Source organism: Scardinius erythrophthalmus (genome assembly GCF_964197995.2).
Source record: "Scardinius erythrophthalmus genome assembly, chromosome: 1".
NCBI classification, from domain to species: Eukaryota; Metazoa; Chordata; class Actinopteri; order Cypriniformes; family Leuciscidae; genus Scardinius; species Scardinius erythrophthalmus.
The window spans coordinates 44,594,280-44,612,665 of NC_138221.1; the positions used below are offsets into that span (position 1 = coordinate 44,594,280).

At 38.1% G+C, this 18,386-nt stretch overlaps 2 protein-coding genes across 4 annotated transcripts in view; one reads left to right on the plus strand and one right to left on the minus strand.

Annotated features, from left to right (window-relative positions):
• The window catches only part of gtpbp1 (GTP binding protein 1), a 14,615-nt gene extending 3,108 nt beyond the window's left edge, over positions 1-11,507 (minus strand). For 2 of the 3 annotated variants that reach the window (XM_081370624.1, XM_081370623.1), the window contains exons 1-11: positions 11,002-11,507; positions 8,938-9,049; positions 8,676-8,856; positions 6,960-7,308; positions 4,469-4,592; positions 4,250-4,364; positions 4,020-4,164; positions 3,762-3,944; positions 2,221-2,356; positions 1,957-2,135; positions 1,652-1,816 (exon numbers count right to left, since the gene is read on the minus strand). In XM_081370624.1, coding sequence (XP_081226750.1) covers positions 1,652-1,816; positions 1,957-2,135; positions 2,221-2,356; positions 3,762-3,944; positions 4,020-4,164; positions 4,250-4,364; positions 4,469-4,592; positions 6,960-7,308; positions 8,676-8,856; positions 8,938-9,049; positions 11,002-11,190 — 1,878 coding nt within the window. In that variant the 5' untranslated portion in view covers positions 11,191-11,507. Of the gene's footprint in view, positions 1-1,329; positions 1,369-1,651; positions 1,817-1,956; positions 2,136-2,220; positions 2,357-3,761; positions 3,945-4,019; positions 4,165-4,249; positions 4,365-4,468; positions 4,593-6,959; positions 7,309-8,675; positions 8,857-8,937; positions 9,050-11,001 lie in introns of all 3 variants that reach the window. The other variant, XM_081370622.1, reaches the window with a different exon arrangement.
• A 2,757-nt stretch (positions 11,508-14,264) lies between these two features.
• On the plus strand, positions 14,265-17,711 carry LOC308689346 (von Willebrand factor C domain-containing protein 2-like). The gene is made up of 3 exons (XM_081362996.1): positions 14,265-14,715; positions 15,191-15,320; positions 16,561-17,711. Exons 1-3 carry the CDS (start codon positions 14,362-14,364, stop codon positions 16,803-16,805), a joined length of 729 nt encoding a protein of 242 aa, XP_081219122.1. The 5' UTR covers positions 14,265-14,361; the 3' UTR covers positions 16,806-17,711.
• Positions 17,712-18,386: the final 675 nt, after the last annotated feature.

Consider the following 18,386-nt stretch of genomic DNA (forward strand, 5'->3'; position numbering starts at 1 on the left):
GGTATTAATCAGTATTTGATTTGCAAACGCAACTGAAAACGTTTCCATTTTCTATGGAGAAAAAAAAAAAAGACAAAAACATTAGAATTTTGTCAATTTGAATTCTAGACGTGTCATTTAAAGATGGAATTTAGAAATGCATTCAAAATCATTCAGATAAAAAAAAAAACTTGAAGCTGTAATTTTATGATCGGAATATTACATTTCGTATCTCAAAAAAAAAAAAAAAACAGAAAACAAAAAACTGTCGCATGCAGAATTTGGATTCAAAACTATAAAACTTGCCAAAAAAAAAAAAATAATAATAATAATAATAATTGGGAAATGTCTGATTCAAATTTCAACAAAATTCTAAATATTTGTCCATCTGTCATTGTCAGCCAAACAGATCATACTAACAATCACCCAAAAAAAAAATTATAACCATCACCCAAAATACTAACAAGTCGTTCCTAAATATACAGTAACAGGAACACTATGGACTCACAAACCAGCAAGTATTAAACAACACCTTCTCGAAATGAAATCAGGTGGTCACAAGCCTCGCTCATTTCCATGCCACAGTATAATTTGGGTAAAGCCGGGCTCGGACTACAGGAGTTTTTAAATCATAACCGATTGTGAAATCTGGTTGCATTACATCACAAAAATAACAATGAGTTTTGACTCTTTCAAAACTCAAAATTGCACAAACAACAAGATCTGAAAAATATTAAGATTATCATGCCAGATTTAGCACCTCACATGGTCTCACGGGGAAGCGGATGTAAACAAAATGGATACCGTGTCACAGCAACTTGCTGTAGACAGTATATAAGGTGAGACATTATAAAAAGCAGTCGTGTTGTTGCCACATTTCGACCAGCCATTCCTCCACCTCTGTGTTCACCTGACTCGTACAGCTGCTTGCTGTTTCACGGTCGCCATTTCAAAAGTTCCATCACTTCTGTCTCCTTGTAGACTTGTCTCTCACTGGCTATAGTGGAAGTACTGATGTAATCATCCCGATTTAAAATACTAAACATCAAGCATGTTTGATATTGTCTGGGCGGCCCTGATGTGTCCGTGAGCAGATCGGGAGGTTTAAGATTTGATCTGTAAACACCACATCATCAGATAATCTGGGCAGAACATCAGAACCGTCCGACGCCCTGGACGCGATTGTTCCTCGAATGTCGGGAGGGGTAAATCGGCATGAAACTCCTGTAGTCTGAGCCCGGCTTAAAAGATGCATCATGCAATGTCGAGAACCTATAAACAGCACAGTTCCTGTGAGGGGATAATTAGCAGTCTTGGGAATGAGTGAGTCACTTGGTTCCCTTGTTTTACCTTGTTCTCTTTGTTTTGAGGGTCTTCCTCCATTTCTGTCTGAAGCAGTAATAAGTGTGAAACAATAAGGTAAAGGAAACAGCAGTTTATGGGAAATAAGGAGGGATGAAATGGAAGAACAGGTGAAGAAAAGCAACAGCATGATAAAGAAAGTTAAATAATTCATACGGGTATCAAAAGGGAAATGAAAAAAGTGAAATGGAGTGAAGGGAAAAAGTGATAGAAAGCTATTAGAAAGCTGGACAGATCAGACAAACCAGAGCAGGAAGAGAAACTGACAATACTTATGAATCTGAGCACAACACACCCTTTCTGTTGTTACCTGTTGTGGTATGTTTTGCTGAGCGGCTGGCGATCCTGTGCAAACAGTCTCCTCACAGGGTGGAGCCGCTCCATCCTCTCTTCTAGCCGGGACTTTCTTCGTTGACTGCATCTTGATTTGCGGAGGTTTGGAGTTTGACGGCTGGTTATTTGTTGACAGGAGCAACTACAAGTCAAGAGAACAAAAGTGATCCAATTATAATTTGAAAAATGAACACTCATAAACATGGAGTTTATAATATAATTCTGAACGATAATAATGATGTTACACACTACACACTCAATCTTATGCCCCATGAAGCTGACCTTGGTGATGGTGCCCACAGCTTTGGTTCTTCCCTCTCTGAAGACAAGCCTCTGGTCTATGTGCAGGTACTCTGGGGTTTTAATGAAGCGGAAGTGGACGGTAGCTTTGTCTCCTGTGCGCAAGCAGTCACTGGTCATAGACAGGATAGTAGCAGTCTGCCTGATGCTACCGCAGTGCACTGTGGGAAGGGAAGTATGAGAAAAATGGTAAGAGGAAAATCTCACATACTTGCATTCAAGAGTGTAAAAGAGCATGCATCTCACCCATGGCTTGATATCTAGGCGAGATGGTCGTCGGGTGATGTAAAACTAGTATCTCGGCCTCAAACTCCCAGTATGCCTGTGGGTTTAATCTTGGTGACACCATGACCATCCCCTTCCTTATTGAGGAGCGCTTGATCTGAAGGAGAGAGAAATGATAAGGTTCATGAACAAATTACTCTTATGAACAAGTTCTTTTTAATACATCAGCCAAAAAGATTCACAAAACAGTCTCAAACTCAATTGTGAATTTGCGGTTTGAAGGATTGTGAGCGAGTCTGATTCAGAGTAAAACATTTGCAACTGATTCTCTTACTGAACTGATTTGAGTCCAATTCAAAATTAACCGGGAATCATTATTTGTAATTAATAATGTATATTCTCAACTTAATTTTCGTGTAATGAATAGTATACTAAAACATATTCAGAAATTATTGGTCAACTTTTAGCAGTGAGGTCCAATTGTAATGCTGTATCTAAAACTGTAAGGTGGGTGACATGATGGAGCCATAAATCACAACAGTATTTTAATTTTTTTTTCTTCTTTTTTTGAAAAAGGCTGAAATAGTCACAAAACTGCCATATGTCACAAATACAATGAACCCTTTTCACATTTACGGGGTTCTCAGAAACGGAAGTCGACATAGTTGGGTAAACTTCTATAGCGGTGAATGGGAGATATCGGCAAATATCATTTTTGTATTCCTATTTGCTCCACCAGAAAAAGAAAAAAAACAATGGCATTTCCATAACTTGTATTAGAATAACATGTATTAGAAACACCCTCACAGCAGCATTAATTCATGTTTTGTTATTTACTACCAAGGTAATAAAACACAAAATCTAGGGTTGTAAATGTATTTTAAAGGCACACTATGTAGTTTCCGTTTTTTCTCAAACAGCGACCCCTAGAGTCGCTGCGGAGTACTTGTATTTAACGTTACTGTTGTAAATACCACTCACACAGAGCCGTCTCTGCACTCTTCCGACCTTGCTTTCTTTGTTTTCTTCGTCAACTCTGCCATGATTCACATCTGAAATGTGTGCTATTGTCTTCCATAGAGGCTGCTTCATATGTTGTTGATGTATGTGACGACGTGCCGTAAAGCAAGTCGTGATTCTCGCGAGATTTGTCGGGGCGCCACCTCTCAAACCCGCATTGCTGGTTTTGCCAGCGGCGTCCCCCCCCCCTGCTATCAAGATGATTCGCCCCACTACTAGGAGTTCGTTTACCATCGAAATGATTTCAAAGCTGTTATATTAAGGTACAAATCTTGCATAGTGTGCCTTTAAAAAAAAAATTGATATAAATTAAGAAAAAAAAAAAAAAAAATACTAGAATTGTGATGTGAATAACTGTAGAAGCGCTTCATTGCAGTCTGTGAAATGGGTCTATCAGGGTTACTAGAGAGACAGCGTCAATTAGGAACTAAACCGCATCTGATCAATCATCTTTGAGTGATTCTGTAAATTGCCAACTAAAATAATTTGGACAAAATGTCTCATTTTAGCAGTTTATTTAGTCTGGAACCCACGCCACATACCTTTTTCAGAGCAAAAGAGGCCGTCTGACCACCACGGACCTCTTTCACAGGCATCCTCTTTCGGTGAATGGATTTGACGGTGATGGAGAGGAAAGCGCCCAAAGGGTCTGGTCCAAGAAGCAAAGTGTCATTGAGTCGAATCAGCCCTCGTAACGTGGTCCCGGACACTACCGTTCCTACACCCTTCCCCCCAAATAAATCAGACCGTTGAGAGAGGGGAAACATAAATATATAAACAGAGACAGAAAGCATGCTTACTGGTACTGAATAGGTGTCATCTATCTGGAACTCGGCAGGCTCGTGGTCTTTGAACGAGCTTCTGGAGGAGAGCAGGTTCAGGAACATCTTCAGTAGGTCCATGTTTTCTCCTGTGACGTTAGAGATCTGGAAGATGGGACATATTCTACAAAACACACAAATATAAATAAGTCTGGAGAATAACTGGGTTAAAAGTTGGCAGGTAAGCAATGTGTATTGCGGGGCACTACCTCTCAGAACTGAAGTTGGATGCTGTGACGATGACATCATCTTTATTCTGGACTAAGACAGGGATCTTTCTGCAGCCTGGAGACTTTAATATCTTCTGCAGGAGCTTCAAGGTCTCTGAAAAGACAGACAGTGTTAAATTCACTAGTATGGCACTACCTACAGCTTTCCAAATTTACAGTCAATGAAACGATGGCATTATTTGTGGACTAATGGTTCACCTTGAAGAATATTAGCTGGACACATGTCAATCTTAGTAACCACCACAAAAACGGGAACATTGAGAGCTAATGCTAAACCCAGGTGCTCTTTGGTCATGCCAACAATTCCTGCATTACTTCCAATCTGTGAAAGAGAGTGAAAATGAGTACATTTAAAGATGTCAACAATCATCAGTTCACTTTGTTCCAAACAATATGAGCTGCCCACTTTGGCAGCACTTTTAGGCCAAGCAAGTGTACTCCCAACATGAAGTTTGATCCAAATAGTTCCTTACTAATCACGTTGCCTTAAGATGCAGTCACATTTACCATTATTCGGCTAATTTTAGCAGGCGAAATCCAGTCATTGCAATAGGAATCTACACGCCAAGGAGTGTCGCATGAGAGCGAAAGATTTCCATCCACAGATTTTGCAACAGGTTCCAATTGGTCACACAATTTGCCGCTTTGACCAACAAACAGCTGCTCGGTTTGAGAATGACTTCTGTGTGATCTGTGCTTAACACATTGCTACACCATTGAAAATAAACAATGGACCTTTTTGCCAGCAAATTTTGCTTAAATGTTGTTAATGTGACCACACCTTTAGATTACATTTTAGCCAAAATTCAAGATGGCCTACACAGTTAAAAAATGTCTTATATAAATATATTTCAATCAGCACTAAAATGTTTTATTACAGGGGTCGGCAAGTAACTTTGGCCGCGGGCCAATATTTTTTTTAGCCAGTAGATGGCGGGCCAGCTACACAGAGTAGGCCTATGGATACAAATTAAATACTCTTATATAGGCCTATAATTGCGGAATATGATGGGTCCGTCACCGTCCGTGGATCATTCATTCAATCGTTTTTTTTTTTTTTTTTCAAATTAAAACCAAAAATAAAAAGATGAAAAACGACTTGTTTTTCCATTATTTATTTCCTAAACTGAAATGAAAAAAAAAAAAATAAGGACGGGTTTTCTGATTTTCTGATTGTGCTCAGATCAAAAATAGAAAAAATGAATTACTGGATTAGACAAATTTAAATTTTGATTTTTAAGTTTTAATTTAACACCTTATGCATATATCAAGGAAACCATTTTAAACAGATCAAGTAGGCTACTATTGTGGTAACATATTACAGCCATTTTAATAAAGGTGTGAATAGCAATCATGCCTCATTCCGTACAGTCCGACTTTTGAACTTTATTCCTTTTTTATTATTATTATTTATTCGGGGACACACACATACACACCTAAGGTTTAAGGAGGTCTGCGTGGGACTGTTTTTTTTTTCGTCCCGCTCCCACAAGGTTCTATTCAGCAACCGCTTAAAATACACTCGGTGTTCACCCGCTTTATTTCCCGACCTGACGGGTCCACAAAATTTAGATCTCGTTTCCATAATCTCACATTCAAATGTCTCTAATGGAAAGAAGGAGATTGGAGTAGCCTATAATAATTATAAATGCTATACAAAAATTGTGTTCGTGTCAGTATAAATATTAGGCTATTTTAACATTGTACTGTCAGCAGAGAAAAAAAATGTCACAGAAAAAAAATATGAAATATAAATAACATGAATTAAATAGGACAAAGCCTATCACTCAAGTTTCTAAGCAACATAAACGAAAAACATATTGCCCTACTGACGAAATGAAGTAGGCTATTTTCTGTCGAACTATTTCAAACATCCTTGCAAAAAAAGAATGTTGTTGACTGACAATGGTTTCAGTACCAAACAGCTCCTCAGAGATAGGTGTACAGGCGGTCAGAATTAAGTGCGGATACGCTGTCAAAAGATGTCGGGAGTTGGCTATTGTCAGTCAGACCGCACGCTCCGTCCAAAGTACACCAGAGTTCTGACCGCTACCGTCTTTTGACGCGCGAATGGACACAAAGTGGTCAAGCGTATAACTAGACGCGGCAGGCGCGAATTTGACGCGCTATTCGCGTCCGTTGTGAACGCACAGTTATACTTTAAAATGTAATCCTGCACCGCATGATTCCCTATGGGCGTTTCACACAGTATGCGGCGGTGAAATCGCCGCGCGACTACGGCTTTTCTCAAGTAGTGGAAGAGTTTTGTACAGCATTTAGGACTGCCAAAATAATCCGGCGGGCCAGAAAATATTGCTGACGGGCCAGTTTTGGCCCGCGGGCCGCCAGTTGCCGTTCCCTGTTTTATTATATATATATATATATATATATATATAAAAAAGTGTTACCAATATTTGTTTTCACCATGTATTCGCTGTGCTTGATGTAGTATCAAGTCCTTAGATTAGAAACATGCTAATATCAGACTACAACAAACATACAACAGTTGAGGCAGTTCTTGTGTGGCTCACTCATATTATTTATGTAATGCACGTGAGTGACTGTTGACAGTGTTGCTGCCCATGAAGAACATTTCAAATAGGATGCTGCCATTGTAGAAACTGTAGCTGCTTATCAAAACATCAAGGCTCAATAGGTTTTGAAACAGAGCTTTGTCTTCCCTCCTTACCATAAGCATGCAGAAATCAGGCAGATGACCTGTCATTCCAAACACAGTCGTCTTCAGGTACTTCTCATGGCCAGCAAGGTCAATAAAGGTAATAACTTTAGAAGACTTCTCACAAATCTTGGTCCAATCCAGGCTGCCTCCGTGACTGTCGGGTTTGTTGACTACCTGGCCCTCTTGATCAAATCCCAGGATGTCGTTGCCCACGCTGCTGGTGCGCCCACTCTCCATTTCGTGCTTGTGCCTGAAGAGCTTCTGTCGCGCAAAGCCACGACCATTATCCAACTCTCCATGAGTCAGCACCCCTAGCAGAGTGCTTTTACCGGCATCCACATTCCCCACTACAGCCACCCTGAGATAAACACCATCATGACTTTGAGTTAGTAAACCGAAATGGCTACACTCAAAGCAAAAGTGTCTTATATATCTTGGAAGACACATTAAATATGCCCTTTTAACAGAGCACAAGTCATATGGGTCATTGATATGGTACATTACCATTAAAAAGTTTGGGGTCAGTAAGATTTTTGTTCATGTTTTTGAAAGAAGTCAACAAGAATGCATTTATTTGATAAAAGTACACTACAAATTGTAATATTGTGAAATATTACAATTTAAAGTGACTTTTCTATTTTAATACATTTTAAAATGTAATGCATTCCTCTGATGGCAAAGCAGAATTTTCAGCATCATTATTCCAGTCTTCAGTGTCACATGATCCTTCAGAAATCAGTCTAATATGATGATTTGATGCTCAAGTAGGGGTTTGCGATATCAAGATTTTAGATTGTGAACGATTAAAATGTCTCCACGATCTGCTTTCAAAGAAATATAGTAATGCACATTCTATTAGTTGTAGTTCTGGCGCGGCGCCCCGTCCCAATATACTGTACTACGTGACGTACATTCACATCATATGTTTAGCAACACAGCCGTAGGGTTGTGCTCATGTGACATTGCAGTTCTTTGCAATCATGAAAGTTTATTTTTGCATGCCTTGCCGGTTAAACATTTTATTTGCACGCTGTTCTGACATATGCTTTTGGGTGTGTACTGAACTAAGTTCTGTCAAATACACACAAGGTGTCCATACACAGTCAGTTAGGCTATGTCTTAAGTAAAAGTTGGGAGAAAATCAGATGTGTGTCAGTTTATTAGATCAGTGCATGAGATCTGAAAGTGACAGCAGCCTATATACCTGCTGCTGTTTGTAATTACTGTATTATTGTTAATCCAAAAAAAAAAAAATCACTTACTGCTGCTTAACATATTTGTGTGTACTCTGATGCAGTGTTTTTAGGATTATTTGATGAATAGAAAGTTTAAAAGGACAGCATATATTTGAAATATAAATATTTTATAACATTATAAATGTCTTTACGGTCACTTTTGATTAATTTAATGTGAATAAAAGTATTCATTTCTTTCAACAACAAAAAAAGTCATACCAAGCTGAAAAACTTTTGAATGGTAGTGTACATTCTTGATCTTTTGGATTAACTCTTTGCATTTGTTCAAGCCAAGGTCAACGTTTGTTGAATGGAAAATAGCAGCCTCTCCATTCTAATAAACATCTCATTTTGTGTTCCACAGAAAAAAAAAAAAAAAAAAATAGATGTTCGAACAACGAGTAGATGAGTCCAAGTATTTATTTTTGCTTGAGCTGAACTGTCCCTTAAATTGCAAGAAAAGGCCACTTTCTCCATTGTCATCACTCACCTAACCTCCAAGAAGTCGGCTTCTCCCACCTGGCGGCGAATAAGGTAATCTCTGACCTGGCCACCAGCCTCAGTACGCTCCCTCAACAGGATGAGGTCTGCCTCGATCTGCTCACACATGGACCTTACTGTGGCCACAGACGCCTCCATATCACTCTCATTCAGACCATAGTCTCCACCATCTTAAAGAGAGAGACACAAGCATGTGAGTATTCATAAAAAAATCTAAGTTAAGTCTCGCTGTGTTCATTTCAGTGTCTTACCTGAACCCACACCCAAGACATAGATGGTCTCCCCGCAGCCCTCGTCCATCCTCTCACGCAGCTGCCGTAGTAACAAGTCATACTGTTCTCCATTGGGACTGACCAGGGCTAGCTATGATGCATAAAGGAAAAGAGTCTTATTAAACACAGAATGGTTGTGGAAAATATATTTCTCCAGTTTGTTTTGTTATCGCCATCTGACTCAACGTGAGCGTAAAAAATTCATCACTGGACTTTGAGAACAGTTGTCTGACTTTACTGCTTGTTATATCAGATGTCATGAGGAGTAATGTTGCAGAAGGTGGAGTGACGAAGCTCCATGCAAAACACCGTTTAGCAGAAACAGAGCTCAGCTCCAGCTGTATGAAAACAGATCCTCCCTCAGACTGAAACGGTCTGATGAATGATAAGGAGGCCGCTGTCACAGCGGAAAACACAAACTCTCATCTGCACTGGTTCCCACGTCCATCAAGGTTAGGCACTGGTGGCTATGTAAACCTAAATTAGAAACTGATGTGTCGAGCTGTGCCGTGTTGTGACATGCTTTTCATAATAACATAACATAAGATTTTATTTTCGGTCCTCGCAGACAATAAAGTATTATTACTTTAATACATCAAAGTAATTGAGAGAGTACATGAAATATTTGTACTTCTCATTAGGTACTAGTTCTTATTTCTTGGCGTGTGTGCGTTTCTACTTTTACCCATTTACGAGACATTAATATATCTATTCCAATTCATACTAGTACCATTTCTCATCTCACTAGTCATTTGCCATGTGACATCATTAGTCAGAACCGGTACTTCATAGTTCAATTAAAAATATTGCTATAAAGATTGTTACTAGTATCAACTGGAATGTACACTAGTGTCTAAAACAAGGGAAATTTTAGACCTCTTTAAACAATTTTAGCTGCTAGTAACGAAGAAACAACTACTAAAACTATTGAATAGTTACTAGTAAAACTGGAATGAGGTTAAAAACAATCAAATACTATTTGGAATAAATTGTTGATAGGTTCTGTGCTTAAGATATAGAACTTAATGGCAAAATGTATTTATTACCTGTAACAAAATAGTAACAATTTGTATCGAATGAACAAATGATGGCTAGTCACTGTTGGATTACTTACTAACTGGAAACATTACAGTAGGCACTGGCGGCTTATTATTACTTACAGAATGTTCATATTCAGAGGTTGGTTATTTTATGAAGGGGTTTTTATGATTATGTTTTCCATTGTAGTTAAACATGTTTTTCTTTTGTTGTTTTTTTGTATGTTTTGTTATTTGTATTAGGTTCATTTTAATGTACCAATATTGCTTTCATCAATTTTATTTCAGTTTTAGTTTTAAACATTTAAGTACATCAAGTAAAACCAAGTGAAACTAAGAAATTATACCTTGGCAACTAGCTAAAATTGAATAAGATTAAATTGTATTTCTGCTGATGTATTTTATTTCAAGTAAGAAGATTTTTTAATGGTATAAGTTGACTACAATAACCCTGATCATAGCTCTGTTTCTACATGGTGTAACTTCAGGACCTAAATAAAAGTTATCAATAGGTGTAATAATGCACTGACTTCCTCATTCTTTGATCTGTTTATCTCCTCAGTGACTCCCTCCTGCTAAGTGTTGCGTTGATATTTCATCAGGTTCTGTGTTGTCAGGTTGTCATCTCTTCCCTCAATGATGTTTTTCATTGATTGGGTTTAATACAGATTTACAGCCCATAATCAGCTTGCTTTACAGCGAAACCCCCACAAAGATGGATAAATCAGAAAGCTATATTCTAATGCTGCACTACGATATTACAGGCAAGAAATATGTTTTTAAAAAAAACATCGTTGAACATAGCCGGGTTAGCTTAGGTTTACAGTTACAAGCACTCAGCGGTCAGCTGGTAAAACCGTGAAAATATATTTAAAAAAAAGTGATGCAAAACAAATCGCATGATTAAAAGTCATTTCAAATTTTCAACATGTAGTCATGTTACTAATAATACGGTTTTTTTGTAAACACACTAATTCACTCCGACTAAGCTAACTCTGAGGCCTACCTTGCTGGAGAAGTCTATGCCGAGATCCAGGGCCTCGCCGTTGAACATCTCCTCGTCCTCGAAGCACTCGGCCCCGTCTTCGTCGCCGCATCCCCGGCCAGGAGCAAACATGCTAGCGGGGACTACAGACTCTGACAGCCCTATGGCCCCTGGATTAAAAACCGGATCCGTCGTCGTTAACGATGCCATCTCTCGGGGAGCAGTTTTTAAAATCTAGCTAAAAAACTTTAAAACGATACGGCTTTTGGGGGAACAATTGTAAGCTGATGCAGCACAAACACATTCAGCCTGTAACGCCGCTCACCACTACTCTTGCACTACTCTAAAAACCTGCTGCGTCGAGATAAACAAATATCGCTACATATTACTGGTATCACAATCACATGCTAAACTGATAATAGAGCACACTCAAATCTTACAAATCGGTCACTGTGCACGTTTAAGTGTTCGTTTAAAATGTTAAGAAAATTAGTCATGTGTGTTTTTCTTCTCCTCATGAATTATTCAACAAAGTTGAGGCCAATCGTTTTCTTTAGAACCCAAATCACGTGTGTTATTATCCAATGAAAATTCGCGGGCGGTGCATATCTTTACTAATACACCGTAATTATATTGCAAATGATGCAACATTTATTTATAAAGTCGCAAGGTTTGTTTCGGTACAAGATTAGGTTGACAGAAAAAAACAATCTATTACAAAAAAAGAAGAGACTAATCAAACCACGTGCTACAACAAACCGTGAGAATATCAAAAATAAAGTGTCACCAGATTATCTTGTTATGTTTAATCGTATTTAACTAATTTACTTAACTCTGAATCTGACTAATTCTATTTGTTCCTCTGATTGTATAAATATAAGTTACTGTCAGAATTATTCAAATCACTTAATAGATAAGCAAAGCTGACAGTATTTCCAAAAAGGAATAAGGTTTCTGGATATATAAAGGCAAGGTTAATGCAATGCAATGCAATGCAAAAAAAAAAAAAAAAAAAAAAAAAAATAGGCCTACTACCAAATACTAAAATAGGCAATGACTGTTAAATAGCTGCATAATGGCTACACTGTAGCCTAGGCCAGAAATTAAGATTTTTAGGCTACACAACGTCAGTGGAACAAAAACAAGAATATAGTCTAAGTTGTAGCGCTTGTAATTGAGGGTTTCAAAACTTTTTTGTCAGCCAAAACCTTTTTACCCTGAGTTTTTACTGTTAACATTTCAATAATTTAACAACACATTCACATGTTCACGCTTCTTTAGCGTTCATTAATGGTCGCATGGCATGCTGGTAAACAAATAAAATGGTACCACTTTATTTTACAGTGTCCCTGTTAGACTTGTTAGTAATAACTATGAATTATGCTGCTGCATAACGATGCAACTAACCCTAAACCAAACTTAATCCTAACCCTATAGTTAATGGATATTACGAAGTACTTAAATGTATTATTACACTGTAGTAAGGATACCTTAAAATAAAGTGTAATCAAAAAAATATTTTAATAGTTTTATTTTAATAAATTATTAATTTATTTTTCTTGTACCTTTTTATAATTCAATAAATTATTAGCTTTTCATCAAATCCCAAACCCCCTGCAGTAGATGCAAGTAGTCCAGTTATGTCTTTAATAGGTAGGCCTATCCAGCTCTCAATATCAACCAGAAGCAAACAGACACTGGCTGTTCCTATTCCTCCCATCAGAGTTAATGGGCTTATTTAATTAAAAAAAAAAAAAAAAAAAAAAACAACCAACCTCCTGGACCAATGGACAGAACAATATGTCTGACACAGATAGTAAAAAAGTGCTCCGTAAGCATGTTGTTAGAGTGCGACTTTTTGATGGAGCCCTGTCCTGAACTTTTCCCTGTTAAGTCAAGTGCAAAAGGAGACGGCATGTGAAATGTGTGAGATGGTTCTAAAAATGACTGTGATCAACCAAGCAAGAAATATTTGTAAGATCCCAGATAGCAAAAATCATCTGGCCCAGATCTGGCCCAGACACTTCGTAAGTTCTGGGCCAGATCCGCGCAACGGACCCGGGCCGGTGTCTTTTGGCACAACGGGCCAATACCGGCACGGATCCGTTTTTTGACGATTTTTCAACCTAGTCCTAGAGGTCCACGGGGTTAGCGGAAGGGGCGGTAATAGAGCTGGTAAGTCCCGCCCCTTCCGCTAATCCCCCTGGACCTCTAGGTTGAAAAATCGTCAATGCAAGTGAATGGGAGAAAATAATTATTTTCTGGTCCCGTTTGAATTTTGCCATGAATGTGAACATATGTTGTCTGTGAATTTTTTATATAACTTTTCGTGTAAAGAATGCTACAATTTAGCGGGTAGAAGTTTGATACGGTTAGACTTTGTGTGAGAGCACTTTGTGGACTACAACACTCGACGCGTTTGAAACGTCAACACCACTCGCACACGGACACTAGCTCACGGATCCCGCTAAACATGGCTAGGTCTTTGGTGCACTTCACCTCCTTCTTTCAGGGAGAGGACAAAATCGTTGAGGTTGGCGAAAACCACGGGTAAGTCAACTTTATGGGGTGACGTCACATAGGCGACATGTAGTCTTTCTTGTTATGTCTTTTCCACAACTGCTAGCCGAAGAATCATACCATATACTGTCAAACTCGTAACATGAAAAGTTATATAAAAAATTCACAGACAACATATGTTCACATTCATGGCACAATTCAAACGGGACCAGAAAATAATTATTTTCTCCCATTGCATTGACGATTTTTCAACCTAGAGGTCCAGCGGGGTTTTACGGATGGGCGGGACTTACCAGCTCTAATCTTTCGTAAGGGCACCTCTTATTTGGCCGTAATGGGTGGAGCTAGACGGTCCAACCATATCCTAACCCAATGGCTCTGCCTAAACCTACCCATAACTCTATCTCTCCCATCAGATCCAGAGGTGGAGCAGGACGTCCAGAGAGGGAGAGCTGGATGTCATTTTTAGCTCTGCAGTGAGTGAGCACCACTTGGATCGGTACGTAACCACCGTTTCTGTGAAGCTCTTCACGTGAGATATTTGTATCCTAAACCAGTTGTCCGTCCATCCATCGGTTCAATATTATTTTAAGGGAAAAGTCTTTAAAATATTTTAAAAGATTATAGGCTAATGATTCCAAAATAACAACACAGTCGTGCTATTATTATTGTAAAAAGTAAATGTAACGTAAAAGTTTGTTTTTTACTGATAGTCATCGAACATTAAAAAATACAGTTGCCTGCAAGCCTGTACAGTTACAGGAGGTGGGTCATTTCTCTTGTGTATGTCATTGGGCAAATGTTCATGCACTGACCCGCGCGCATGAAGACAAACCAGTCTACAACTTCCTGCCAGTAACGATGCGATCTCCCGTCCTGTGCTTCTCGTTTGCACTCCAGTGCTTCGTTCTCCAAAGCGCATCAGAGTACTCTTCCAAATCCGAGCTGGAATACGAATTTGGTGACTATCGTGGCAAGTTCTGTATCGACGATCAAGGTTTTGTGTATGGCATCGGAGAGGTTTATTATCCGAGCTCCACAGCGTGTCCCTGCACCTGCACAGAGGATGGACCCGTGTGTGTCAGACCCAAGTGCCCGCGTATACACCCGAGATGCACGCGCATCAAATACAAGTCGTGCTGTCCCGTGTGTGAAGCTGTCAGTAAAGTTTGCGTGCACGGAGGCAAAACTTACAGAATGCTGGAGGAATTTAGGGTGAGTCAGCGTATAAGTTCTTAGGCTGGAAAATACATTTCTAATATTGGTCTAACCGGATATTATAATAATGACCTGTTATTATAATAAATGACCTTTTTGTCTTTTTCTTTACTGATGTTCTTAGGTTCATCACAACCATGTAAAAAGTATAATATAGCGTAGAATAACGACCTTTATCATCTTTTTTTCCCCATTACAACACTACACTTCAGGATATGTGCTAGCCTATTAACTAAGAGTTTCAACTTGGGACATAATATTAATTGCATGATAATTGTATAATATCTGCGGTTTGTTTGACACTAGTCAATGATCTATTATTTTTGTGTGGGATAAAGAAAAATAAGAGTAAATGATTATATAAGACTGTTTCAAATCTCTTTTAATGGCTTGTTTACTCTTTTAATTACTCATAATTTACTTATATTTAGGCTACATTAATGCATTTAGCATTTGTTCCTGTGTAAAATAGTTGTCACCGTGTGAGCGTTGCCGGTGTGAAGTCAACAGAGAAGTTTACTGCACCATATCCGGCTGTCCTGTCTTACATTGTGTAAATCCTGTATACGAACCCAACCATTGCTGTCCTGTGTGCAAAAGCGGTGAGGGTCCTTACACATGCAACATTACACGTGCATCCAATAATGCTTTTACAAACACCATCACATGCATCTAGTGTTTTGAGAGGCATGTATGTTGTGTTGTGCAACCCACAAGGATCAATGAGGAAGTTTCATTGGTGATGTGGAGCCAACACCTCTTGTTTTGATTGATTTGTTACTGCACAGTTTGCAGTGATGTCATGGAAAAAGAATGATGCAATGGAATTGTTCGATAGATTGCTTACTACCAACATGCCCTCTATAAATAGGAACTAATTCACTGCATGCTGGGATGGCACAGGCACTATGGGGCATTAGGCCATCCCTGACAACAGAAGGCAAGAGGTGGACAGATTGTGTGTGTGCAATGTTTATGTAGAAATGGGTATGTAATGTGTATCAATTTTAAAACGTATAATAGACATTGTGTATAAACATAATGCATTTGTGGTCGTCTACCTGGTAATTTCTGTTTGAGCGCAATAGTGGGTTAGTTCACCCAATAATGAAAATTCTGTCATAATTTCCTCACCATCATGTCGTTCCAAACCTGCATGACTTTCTTTCTTCTGTGGAACATAAAAACATCAATTTTGAAAAAAAAAATATATATGTTCACTTTACAAGTGCCACAAAAGTCACCAAGTTTCGTACCATTCCAACTTTTACAATTTCAAACCGGAAAAATTTTCAGTCAAAAGTGGTTAAACGGACAGAAACAGTTCCTTTTGTGTTCCAGAAGAAAGTAAGTCATGCAGGCTTGGAACGACATGAGTAAATGCCGACTGAATTTTAATTGTTAGGTGAACTAGCTAGAATTCCCCCCAAATATTGAGCTTGATGCACTGCAAAAAATGCTTTTCTTACTTAGTATTTTCGTCTGGTTTCCAGTCCAAATATCTAAACATTCTTAAATCAAGATGCATTTACTAGATAAGTAAAATTAGATAAGATATGATGTCTTGTTTTCCGGGGGAATTAATCAAAATGAAGTGAGTTTTTGCTTAAAACAAGCAAAATTGCCCATGCATGGACAGAGCATTTTTCTTGTTTTAAGCAAAAACTCACTTAATTTTTATTTATTTCCCCAGAAAACAAGTCATAATATCTTATGGCATTTTACTACTTTAGTAAATGCATCTTGATTTAAGAATTTTATTTGATATTTGGACTGGAAACAAGACAAAATACTAAGTAAGAAAAGCCTTTTTTGCAGTGTGCTCCTGTCTCCTCTTCAAAGGGCCAAACTGCTTTGCTGGAAATCGTGTGATCTCAGCTGGAGAGCGTGTGGAGATCGATGAGCAGACGGTGTGTTTCTGCACATACCAGGATGGAACGTGGCAGGCGCACCCTCACGCTACCTGTGAGGAGCGCCAGCGAGCAGACAATGAAGCCACCGACTCCGACAACACATCCAAACAGATGGAGGAGCAGGAGAAGGAGAAAGAGAGAGTGTTCTCACCCAGGCTGGATGCCATCCCATGAAGGGAAGTGTGCCTGGCACCAGGAGGGGATGCAGAGCACATGCAGTGTCTGTGCCCAGGGTGAACACAACCTGCGCTGGGATAGCTGCCAATGCTGACCTCTTTAGCCAACCTCACCACCCCCGCCCACCCTGACCCAGATCCGCAACCCTCTGAGAAGCAACATGCAATAGCAGTATCGCAATGTTTCTTCACTGTATACATGCACAATTGTAACATTCCAAAGTCTGGATTTCCACACATATATATTAGGCAGTTTTCAACTTTGATGACAATAAGAAATGTTTCATGAGCACCAAATCAAGATGTTAGAATGATTTCTGAAGGATCACTGAAGACTGGAGCCATCATAGGAATACATTACATTTTAAAACGTATTTAAATAGAAAAAGGTTATTATAAATTGCAATTTCACAATATTATTATTTATTTTACTGTATTTGTGATCAAATAAATGCAGTATTGGTGAACAAAAGAGACGTTCAAAAACATTAAGAAGGCCAATCGACCTCAATCTTTTGAACGGTAGTTTAAATGTGTGTATATAATTTTGTCTACTTATTAAGATGCAGTTATAAAGCACATTTAAATATGGAGCATTGTATTTTTAAAAACATTATCTCCCATTTTTCCATCTCATTCCTTTAGCATGTTGTTGAATTTTAAATGTTTTATTCTATGGCCAATATGATGCATTTAATTAATAATTTCTATGTTTATTCCAACAGATTTTAAAAAATGTAATACTGTATTAGATTAGCCAGTAAAATGTTGTTCTCCATAAAGACGATAAATGTTTTTGTTTAGATGGGAAGTGGAGCATGCAACACCCAATTTCAAAGGGCTGGTCAAATGGAAACATATTTTTATGTATTAAAACACCTCAGGTTTGAGTATTTTCTCCTTGTTTGAACATCTCATTGCATCTTTGATGTTTCGTTGATTTTACCCATTCCATTTGACATTTTCTTTAACGCAGCTAATTTACAAAATGCATGTAAATATAATGGCAATTATAATAAATATAATACATTTCTTTCTTTTTAAATTGTGACAGTGTAATTCCAACTGTGAGTTAGGTTTCTTATAGGCCGTAATTTCCATCCCGAATAATTCATATACACTGTAAAAACTATTTTTCAAAGTTGTAAATAAAACAAAGATTATTGGAGTACATTTTACAAGAAAATACAATTTCAGTTTTTCAGCTTTCAAATTTCACGTTTAATTCAATGTGTTTCTTGCCATTTCTTTGCAATATTTGTGAAATTTACTAGCAATATCTGAGGGAAATTTGTCATTTTAAAAAGTAAAAGTTTTTTTTTTTTTTTAGCTAATCTACAGTAATGGTCCAAAAGTTAGCCTATTTCACTTCATTATTTTCTCATTGTAATATATATTTATTTGTATTCACATATTATATTATGCATATAACATGAGCATTTCATAATGTGTTAGCCTGATGTGAGCCGCACTGAAGTTTCATGTTCAACATGTCTTTCACGTCACTATATTTTCACGTTAAGTATTTGGTCAATTTGGGTCTCGCATATAATTTAATGGCTGAGTTACTGAAATGCAT